This window comes from Carlito syrichta, unplaced genomic scaffold, assembly GCF_000164805.1.
Source record: "Carlito syrichta isolate Samal-C Ts95f unplaced genomic scaffold, Tarsius_syrichta-2.0.1 Scaffold302384, whole genome shotgun sequence".
NCBI classification, from domain to species: domain Eukaryota; kingdom Metazoa; phylum Chordata; class Mammalia; order Primates; family Tarsiidae; genus Carlito; species Carlito syrichta.
The window spans coordinates 447,138-458,239 of NW_007246480.1; the positions used below are offsets into that span (position 1 = coordinate 447,138).

Genomic DNA, 11,102 nt, shown 5'->3' on the forward strand with positions numbered 1-11,102 from the left:
GGCCCGCGGCCGCCGGGGTGGCTCTCGGGCGTGGGCCGGTGTCAGGGCGTAGGCGTCCCCTGACCCGTGAGGTGGACCTTGGCTGCTGGCCTTGCCTGGGGCCTCTGACAGGAAGATGGAGGCTGCGGGTCTAGCTGAGGGGAGGGCCTCGCCCGCAGTGTGCGGGCCAGGGAGGGGATGGCAGTCCAGACCCGCTGAGATGGTGTGGGCCGAGGGCGCCTGCGGGTCCAGTGGGTTCCTTGTGGGACGTCCATGAATACTTTAATTAACTTCGCAGACGTCCCTATTTAGGCCTATGCCTGTCCGGCGACTCACCGGGGCATCGTCGCGCCCCGCCTCCCCCCCACCATCGTCGCGCCCCGCCTCGCCCCCCCCCCCAGCATCCGCCGGAAGTGCCCACAGCGCTGCCGGAAGTGCCCAGTTTGGCTGCCCGTGGTTCGCCTCTCCGGGTCCTGGGGCCGCCCAGTCACAGCTTGGGGCCGGGGGCGCTTTCGCCTCTGCTCTTTTGTTAGTTGACAGATGTCCTTGTCATCTTTGCTAAGTTTGTATCCAAAAGACACGAACGATGAAACTGTCAAAAGGCGACTCCACGAAGCCCAGTTTGGTACCTTCTTGGACGCGTAAAGTCTCGCCCGTGTTTGTTAAACGAGGCCTCGGGTCCGGAAGGCCGAGAGACTTGTCTTTTAGGTCGGAGCCGTCCGAGGATGGGGCCCTCCGGAAGGAAGCAGTCGGGGAAGCCCGGGAAGCCGTCGAGGGAGGAGCCGGGCGCGCGAGCCCACAACTTCGAGGCCGCGGAGAGGGAGGACTCGAGAGCCTCCGACGAGGACGTTCCCGAAGGTGCGGGCATCCGACGCAGGCGCACGGCGACCCTCGGCTCCCCGGCGGTCGAGCTGTGATGCCGCCCGGGAAGCATCCTCCCATCCGGAGGGCCCTGGCGTCCTCGGTGTTCACGGACGAGGAGCCGGCGACGCGCAGGGCCAGGCACTTGGTGGTGTCCGTTTGGCCCTCGTATGCCCCTCCCGGGGTTAGAGAAGCCCGTAGAAGCATCTCTTGCTTCTGCAGTCATCATTTCCCAAATGTCTGATGGACGGGACATGGCTCCCTGTGACATTCGCCCACGAAGACTTGGAAAAAGTGTCCCTCTAAAATGGTCCTGAATACCGATTTGATTTAATCTGACCGGTAGAGGAAGTCATTGCATTTATATGTCCGGTTTAAAAACTTATGTGGGCCTGGTGCCTGTAATCCCAGCGTTTTGGGAGGCGGAGGCGAGAGGATTGCCTGAACCCAGGGGTTCAAGACCAGCCCAGGCAGCATGGTGAGACTTCGTCTCTACAAAAAAAAAAAAAAAAAAAAAAAAAAAAGCCTGTTAGCCAAGCGTGGTGGTGGTGGTGGTGTTGGCCTGTGGTCCCAGCTACTCAGGAGGCTGCGGTGGAGAAAGCACCCGAACGTCGAGGTTGCAGAGTGTGATTGTGCCCCTGTACTCTCCTGGGTGATACCAGCTCAAAAAAACCCCAAAAAACCAAAACTTACATTGGGAAAAAGCCTATAAGACCCCCGGATGTAGATATTATTTCACTAAACTTTACCAGAATAACGTACTTTTAAAAGAAATGTGGTGTTTTTTTTTTTTATTGCCAATACAGGAAAATCTCCAGTAATTGAAAAACATGGAAAGAAAAGACCAGCAGGAATAGTTGAAGATATGGGGTAACATGTTCAAAATAATTTTTGCCTGTTAGATAAAGTCCTTCAAGGAAAGTTTACTTTGACTGTCTAACAAGTATTTTATGTACAATACTTGGTATGTGATGTTTTTCCCAAAACAGGCATATTTGATGGATCCTTAATTAAAACTTATTAAAATGTAACTTCTTTACAGGGGTGAAGTACAGAATATACTGCAAAGATTTGGAGGTATGTTCTAGGAGATAAACAGAAGATTGTTTTAAACCACATAATTTGCATAATAGGAAATGTTAATCATAGACTATAAGACATATAATGGCTTGTTCTCTTATATAGGATTTTGTATAAGTACTTGTGATTTAGCTTCTTATGTATCTGTACTTAACTTCTTCTGCGATGTTAAAAATGTGAATGGTAACCGGACTTGGTACTCAGCCTGTAATCCCGCGCCTTTGGGAAGCTGAGGTGAGTGGATTGCCTGAGCCCGCGGGTTCCCCGCCTGGGCAACTTGGTGAGGCCTCATCTCTACAATAAGTAAAAAATCAGCCGGGCGTTGTAGCGCGTGCCTGTAGTTCCAGCTACTTGGAAGGCTGAGGCGGAAGGATCGCCGGAGCCCAGCAGGTCAAGGCTGCGGTGGCCGGGAGCGGCCACTGCACTCCAGTCTGGGTGACAGAGTGAGACTCCAACTCAAAAAAAAAAAAAAAAAAAATGTGAATGGTGCTTTTATTTTATATATCTGTAAATTTAATGGACTGTGGACTTTTAGGAGAAAAATGGATGGGAGAAGTTTTTACCCTTTTATTCACAGACTAAGTGACACACATACATCTGGGTACGTATATGTCAGTTTTTCATTTTCTCAGTTTAGTTATTTTGTATGACTTGCTATGTTCTTTAGGAAGGACAGGATAAATTGAAGCCTCTAAGAGAACTCTTTTTACATCAATAAACTATATATTTGAGAACTAAAGACAACTTTGCTAGCTATGAGTGATTTATAATCAGGTCTAAAAATTCTTAAGTTTTAGATAGTATGTAAAATATCAATTTTATGAGCTTTGATAGGGGTTAGTACTTCCAGAAAAGAATCAATATTTGATTCCTTTATATGGATTATTCATATAGTCAAGTCTTTTTTGAAACCTTTGCTCTGATGGTAACAAAGTGCTTGTTTTATAATCTGCCTTCTAAATTGATTATAGATGATACTGACATTGTGAGATATTTATATAAATTGTGCAGTTCTGTCATGATAACTGAAAGATTACTTCTATGATAGATCCATAACATAAAGGCATATGTTTAGCAAACCATTATTTGAAGAATTAAAAATCTTATAAATTGCAATGTTTAGGGGTGAAAAATCAATTAAAAGCTTCACCAAAATACTTAAAATTGTATTTCATGACTTTATCTGGATGTTTTCTTAAGCTGGGATTATTCTATTCTTGGTCTTTGCCTCTTTTAGTAAAAAGTATATATATATTTTTTTGAGTTGGAGTCTCACTCTGCCGCCCAGACTGGAGTGTAGTGGCCGCTCCCGGCCACTGCATCCTTGACCTGCTGGGCTCTGGTGATCCTTCCGCCTCAGCCTTCCAAGTAGCCAGAATTACAGGCATGAGCTACGATGCCCAGCTGACTTTTTAAATTTATTTTCAAGATGAGGTCTCGCTGCCCAGGTGGGTCTCGAACCCGCGGGCTTAGGCAATCCACTCACCTCAGCCTCCCAAAGGCGCGGGATTACAGGCTGAGCCACCGAGCCCAGCTGTAAAAAGTATATTTAAAAATAATCATTAACTTTTTTTTTTGAGTTGGAGTCTCACCCTGTCATCCAGGCTGGAGGGCAGTGGCATGCTCCTGGCCACTGAAGCCTCGACCTACTGGACTCAGGCGAACCTTCTACCTCAGCCTTCCAAATAGCTGGAACTGCAGGCGTGTGCTACCAGACTTGGCTAATTTTTTGATTTACTGTAGAGATGAGGTCTCGCCAAGTTGCCCAGGCTGGTCTCAAACCTGTGGGCTCAGGCAGTCCTCTCACCTCAGCTTCCCAAAGTGTTGGGATTATAGGCATGAGCCACTGTGCCTAGCCTGACTATATTTTTAAAAAATAGTTTTCTTAGTCTTTGATTTAACTATTTTTATCTTTTTTGGATTCTGGTGGGGTTTGTTTTTTTTTTTTTCTTATTTTGTATTTTATTGATTTTTAAATTCATTTTATTATTTTGTTTTTATTTTATGTTATAGTCAGAGTTTTACTTTATCATCCATGCTGGAATGCAGTGACATAATCATGGCTACTGCAGCCTCTATTTGCTGGGCTCAGGTGATCCTTCCACCTCAGCCTTCCAAGTAGCTGGGACTACGGGTGCACACCACCATTCCTGTCTAATTTGTTGATTTATTGTAGAGATGAGGCCTTGCCATGTTGTCCAGGCTGGTCTCGAATTCCTGGGGCCCCGGCAGTCCTCCTGCCTCAGCCTCCCAATGTGCTGGGATTACATGTGTGCAGCAGGATTCTGTTTTTTAATAGAGTACTTTTTGTGTGCTTTATATAATGAGTTCTAACAGTAATTCATCTACATGTGTCCTTTCAATTGGAGAGTATTTTATACATATAGAAAAATGTAACCTTTTTTAGTGTTTTCTCATGAGGAAATTAAAGTCTGCCCTTGACCTTTTGTTTTATTTATTAGCTCTTTTAAAATTGTCTCTAAATTTAAAAATTATCTCCAGTTAGGAAAATCAGAATTGGGATACTAATAACTGAATATTTTCCCTGAAAGAAAAAAAAACACAATTCTGTCTTTTGAAATTATGCCTATTTCTAAATTTGATTTTAAATGTTTTTCCAATATTGTTGAACAAAATTTACCCATATTTACTTAACTATGTGGGAACAAAATACTTTTCTTCAACATTAAATTTAATGAATTTTTATTTTCAATGTAGCTGACATAAACAAGGCTATTCTTGCCAAGAAAAAAAGATTAGAAATGTACGCCAAGGCTTCTGTAAAAACCAGTAACCAGAAAATAGAATATCTTTGGAAAACTCAAAAAGAGCAAAGGTAAGGTTGTTTTTTAGAGCCACAACATTTTTATCATTTCTCAGTATTAATTGGTGTAAATTAATTATGAAAAATACTGCCATCTTCTACTTATTGGCATCTAATGAAAATATATTTGCCTCAATTTTTCTAAACATGTACATCCTTTAGTTCTATAACCTCACTCCTTCATTGAATTTAGATATATTTCTTATAAATTAATAAAGATTACTTTTTCTCCACTTAGGTAACAATTGAGGTTTTTAAAAATTATATTTTTATATATATATTTTTTGAGTTAGAATCTCACTCTGTCACCCAGGCTGGAGTGCAGTGGCACACTCATGGCCACTGTAGCCTCAACCTACTGGGCTTAGGCGATCCTTCTGCCTCAGCCTTCCAAGTAGCTGGAACTACAGACGCGCGACAATATGCCTGGCTAATTTTTTGATTTATTGTAAATATGAGGTCTTGCCAAGTTGCTCAAGCTGGTCTTGAATCTGTGGTTAGTCCTCTCACCTAAGCCTCCCAAAGTGCTATATTTAACCATTTCTGATTATAGGCATGAGCCACTGCGCCAGGCAAGGTTTTTAAATTATAAAAGTAATTTATATTCATCCTAGAAATACTCTAATTTAATAAAAGGTAATGTCATAGAAACCATTAGTCTTCTGATAGTTAACTATTTTCAACAATGTAGAAAAAAGCCAGTCTTACATTAAATACACACACACACACACACACACACACACAGAGATATAGAATACATTTTTTTTTTGAGTTGGGGTCTCACCGTCACCCGGATCAAGTGTAGTGGCACAGTCATAGCTCACCACAGTCTCGACCTCTTGGGCTTAGGCGATCCTTTCGCCTTAGCCTCCAGAGTAGGTGAGACTATAGGTATGTGCCACCATGCCACCATGGGGTTTTTTTATAGCGACGAGGTCCCAGGCTGGTCTTAAACTCATGGGCTCAAGCAGTCCCTCTGCCTCATCCTCCCAAAGTGCTGGGATTACAGGCCTGAGCCACTGTGCCTGGCCATAATTTGTATATTTTAGCTGATTTAACTCTTCTTTTGTACAAAATCTTTTTTGTGCCAAAATGAGGAAAAATCAAGTGAAATATTTCCATAGTCTGTTTGTCCTATCAGAGCCTGTATTCAGTAGGAAAAAATTGAAAATCAAACTGGAGATAAAATGAATTTTTCTGGAAAATTTATATGCACAGTTCCTTAGTTTTTAAGAGTTGAAAGCTTGTGACAGCACTTCTCTATTAGCCTGTTAGGAAAAAGATACATCTGGAATCAGCATAGGTCATAATCTTACTTCTTGGTTTCCTAGCAGAAGATTTAATCAGCAGTTCTTTGTTTTTTATAGTATGTCAACTCAATTTTGTTTTAAACTTTTTTATATTGGTATGAAATATGACAATAATTCATTATTATGTTTTATAGGCAGAAGCTTTACCAAGACTATTATCAGCAGTTTCTGACTTTGTTTCAGCAGTGGGATACAGATATACAGAAAACTCAGGAACAAGAAGAAAAATTAATTGTTGGTATTATGATTAGGTTTATAATTAATCTATTATAACAAAGTTTCAAGTAGGAATGGAGAACCTAGCCTTTTATTATGACTTATGACTCTGAGCCAGATTCCATTTAACCATTTCTGACTATATGTTTTAATCCTGCTGAACCTCGAAGATAGGCACATACTATACTCTTAAAAGCTGTTGGTCCTTGTTTCTTATATTGGTTGGGATTCTTGCATTTCCAAGTGACAACAGCTTGTCACAAAAGAATGATTATTGGTTTTTATAAAAGAATTTGGGGGTAGTTTAGCTTCAGGCAACTGGATGGGAATAGGGAATGGTTGCTCATGTAGTGTTATCTGGGTTCTGTTGCCAGTTCTTAGTAAGGTGTCTCAATGTAGAAAGCAAGATTATTGTTGCAATCCTTGACTTACTACAAGTTTAATAACCCCAGTGGACTGAGGCAGTCTTTCTCAATAGCTCTGGTAGAAAATTCCTCTGGGAAAATATCACTGATCTAGTTTGGGTCATTTGCTCATTTCTGAACCAATCATTGTAAAGTTGGCCCTCTGTATTCATGGATTCTGCATCTGGATTCAACTATGTATCAAAAATATTTGGGAAAAAAAACCAATACAGCAATAAAAAATACAGTGTAACACCTATTTACAACATTGCATTCGGCATTGTAAGTAATCTAGCAATGATTTAAAGTACATGGGAGGATGTTCATTTTTTATGTACAAATGCTATGCTGTTTTATAAAAGGGACTTGAACATCTACAGATTTTGGTGTTCTCGGGGTCCGGGAACCAGTCCCCCAAGGATATTAAGGAAGAACCGTAGTCAGAACATGGTCTACTTTCAATGTCCAGACCTGTGCTACCTGCCCGTTCTTATGATAGATGGAAGTCAGCTCTATTTACATATTGTATAACTGCATTAACTACATTTTTTTTTTTTTTTTTTTTTTTGAGTCGGAGTCTCATTCTGTTGCCCAGGCTGGAGGGCAATGGCAGACTCACAGCCACCACAGCCTTGACCTGCTGGGCTCAGGTGACCCTTCCACCTCCAAACCTTCCAAGTAGCTGGAACTACAGACGTGCGCCACCATGCCCAGCTAATTTTTTAAGTTTATTTATTGTAGAGACAAGGTCTCACCAAGTTGCCCAAGCTGGTCTCGAACACCTGTGCTCAGACAGCTCTCTCGCTTTGGCCTCCCAGAGTGCTGGGATTATAGGCTTGTGCCACCACACCCGGTCTAACTACATTTTCATCTCATCCTTATGTTGTTTGTAATGATCAAACATTTCTTATCTAAGAGCTGAGGTACTGTTCATATCAAATAATGTTGGGGTTAGTTGGAGTTGGTCAGTTTGGGAAATGCACATGAAACATTTGAGATGCACATGAAACATTCAAGGAGAGATGTTGAGTAGGCCACTGGTATATGAATCAAGTTCAGGAGAGAGTGATGGGTTGAAGATACAGAGTTGGGAATTCTCAGCATAAAGACAGAATTTAAGCCATGAATACAATGAGATCATCAAAGGAATGACTGTAAATGCAGAAGAGAAGTCCAAGGACAGTGCCCTGGAGTATTTCAGTGTTGAGTTTCAGGAGATAAGGGGAACCAGTAAAGAAGATTAAGAATGAGTGGACTAGTAGGTAGAAAGAAAACCATTCTAGGCCAAGTGAAGAAAGCCTTTTAAAAAGGAAAAAGGACTAACCGCCATGTGCTTCTTACAGGCCAAGTAAGGTAGAATTGGCCAAGTGGAGGTCATCAGTGTCCTGGATCAGAATAATTTTGGTGGAAAAGGGAGTGTAAAAGTCTATAATGAATGTAAGACAGCATGGGAAAGAAAGAGGTGGAGTGGTAGCCTGAGGAGTAAAGGAATAGAGTTATTTTGCTTTTTAAGATTGGAGAAATAGTATGTTTATATGAAGACAGGAATGATCTAGAGGGAAAACTTAAAAAGTGGGACTTGCTGAGTTGTTGAGAATGGATGAGACATGGGAAGAAGTGTGAGATGCATAGGAAACATTCAAGAATGTGTGAAGAAGCTGGCCTTAGCAAGCTACAAAGATAGTTCATCCTATTTTTATAGAGTAGAAACAGGAGAGAAAGTAGAGTATATGCACACAAACTCATGTAGGTGGATAGTAGATATGACGATGGGAGACTAAAAGTTCTCTTTTGATTGCTTCTGTTCATTTAGTGATAATAATTAAGGTCATCAGATGGAAGAAAAGTTGTTGCCTCCAGGCCGAGTGGCTGGAGAGTTGGAGTCCATGTTTGGGGTTTGGCCTGGCGAGCGTGACAGCGTAAGAAGAGGGCAATGTGGCTCTTCTTACTGGGCTCGGTGGCTCAGCCTGTCATCCCAGCACTTGGGGAGGCCAGTGCAAGTGGATTGCCTGAGCCTGCCAGTTTGAGACCAGCTGGCAACTTGGCGAGACCTAGTCGCTACAACAAATAGAAAATTAGCCCGACATGGTAGCATTTGCCTGTAATTCTGGCGACTTGGAAGGCTGAGGTGGAAGGATCTCCTGAGCCCAGCAGGTCGACGCCGGAGTGGCCGTGAATGTGCCACTGCACCCCACCTTAAAAAAAAAAAAAGAATGGGGCAAGCTCTATATGCAAAGAAATAAGTATGATTGACTACAGATTTTAAGCCAGGAAAGAGGAAATTAAGGATATAAGGATAGGGATGACATGAAAAGTAGGATGAATGGATTCTTGGTGCTGATACATTATGGAGCTGTAAGGAAGTAGTGGTTGAATTCTAGGCTGTATAAAGAAACAGTATGTATAATGGTTAGAGCCTGGATACTGGAATCAAATTCTGGTTTTGAGCAGTTACTAGCTATGAAACCACAAACGAATTATTTATCTTTATGCCTCAGTTTTTTAATCTATGAAAGGAATAATGAGTACCTATCTCTTAGAAAGTATGAGACTTAATACCATGTAGAGGTTAGCGTTATTGGTAATGACAAAATCTAGGGTATGAATATGTAAGTGAATAGTCAAGGGGGAGGACAGAATCATTGGTAGAGAACAGATCAAGGAACTGAAAGACCCTGTTATTTGAAGGCTCACCTGTGTGGTTATTGAAATCACAGAACTAAGAGACGTCGTGAATATTGTTAAACTTCCCTGTTCAGAACAGGTAGGATTATTACACTGTTGCATATTAGCAGTGAACACAAATGATCTAAACTTGGTTGTAATAGTTGTTAAAAATGTTAAAAGTATTGATTTTAAAGCTATTTCTCTTTAATACAGAATTTTTTTTGCAAAATTTAAAATTTTACCCAAATTGTTAATGGTTTTTTCTTTTATATTTGTAGAATATATTTCGACAGCAACAAAAGATTTTTCAACAATCTAGAATTGTTCAGAGCCAGAGACTGAAAACAATTAGACAACTTTATGAGCGGTTCTTAAAGGTCTGTTGTATATGGTAATACAGTACATTCTAAAACATAATGTATTCATGTTAGTAGAAAATAATTCTTTTCTTAGGTTTATGGAAAAACAATTTGCTTGTATATTTTAGGTTCTTAAGTACTTTGCATTTATTTTTTAATTTTAAAGATGGGTACAATTCAGAGTTAGGTATACTGTTCATTATGCAGGTACTCTACTTTCCATGTTGAATTCATTGTTTCTGACTTAAGTGATAAATGTATCTTTAGGATTCTGTTGGTTTTTGTGGGGATTATTCAAAACTGGAAATGGTAAATTGAGAATTTTACTTTAAAAAAGTACTACATATCATGTATAAAATCCAGACTTTATTAACACTTTAGTCATGGTTCTCTTTTTAACTGAAAGCAAAGTGTGTAAATCATTTTTAAGTAGTGTTTTACTTTTGTATACCCAATGTTTGTTGAATAGAAAGAACTCAATTGAAATTATTGAATATTTCTTTTGTTTTTTGTTTTTTTTGAGTCAAAGTCTCACTCTGTTGCTCAGGCTGTAGAGGCACGCTGCTCACAGCCACCACAGCCTCGACCTGCTTGGGCTCAGGCGATCCTTCCGCCTCAGCCTTCCAAGAGGCTGGAACTACAGGCATGTGCCACAACGCCCAGATAATATATATATATTTTTATTGTAGAGATGAGGTCTCACCAAGCTGCCCAGGCTGATCTCAAACCTGTAGGCTCAGGTAGTCCTCTCACCTTAGCCTCCCAAAGTGCTGGACTTATAGGCACTTTTTTTTGTTGTTGTTGTTGTTTGAATCAGAGTCTCACTCTGTCACCCAGGCAGGAGTGCAGTGGCACACTCACGGCCACTTCAGCCTCGACCTGCTGGGCTTGGGCGATCCTTCCACTTCAGCCTTCCAAGGCATGTGCCACCCTGCCTGGCTAATTTTTTGACTCATTGTCTCACCAACTTGAAGTCTCACCAAGTTTCCCAGGCTGGCCTTGAACCCGTGGCAGCCTCAGGCAAACCTCTCACCTTGGCCTCCCACAGTGCTGGAATTATAGGCATGAGCAACTGCTCCCAGCCTGCTTGTACTATTAAAACTCTTAACTGATTTCTCTGTTCTCCAGTCTGTCCTTCATAGATTTGCCATATTATCTTTCTAAAATATTTCTCTTCCCTCCTGAAAAACTGTCAGTAGCTTCCCATTATAAATTCTTAAGGCCAGGCTCGGTGGCTCAGCCTGTAATCCCGCGCCTTTGGGAGGCTGAGGTGAGTGGATTGCATGAGTCGCTGGGTTCGAGACCCGCCTGGGCAGCGAGATCTCATCTCTACAATAAATCTAAAAATCAGCCGGGCGTGGTAGCACATGCCTGTAATCCCAGCTACTCGGAAGGCTGAGGC

The 11,102-nt window shown here is 41.6% G+C and overlaps 1 protein-coding gene across 1 annotated transcript in view; it reads left to right on the forward strand.

Moving 5' to 3' along the window:
• The first annotated feature begins 704 nt into the window (after nucleotides 1-704).
• SYCP3 (synaptonemal complex protein 3) overlaps nucleotides 705-11,102 on the forward strand; it is a 12,782-nt gene continuing 2,384 nt past the window's right edge. Inside the window, exons 1-6 of the mRNA XM_008056503.1 lie at nucleotides 705-837; nucleotides 1,647-1,710; nucleotides 1,883-1,917; nucleotides 4,639-4,756; nucleotides 6,189-6,288; nucleotides 9,620-9,718. Coding sequence (XP_008054694.1) covers nucleotides 705-837; nucleotides 1,647-1,710; nucleotides 1,883-1,917; nucleotides 4,639-4,756; nucleotides 6,189-6,288; nucleotides 9,620-9,718 — 549 coding nt within the window. The remainder of the gene's footprint in view (nucleotides 838-1,646; nucleotides 1,711-1,882; nucleotides 1,918-4,638; nucleotides 4,757-6,188; nucleotides 6,289-9,619; nucleotides 9,719-11,102) is intronic.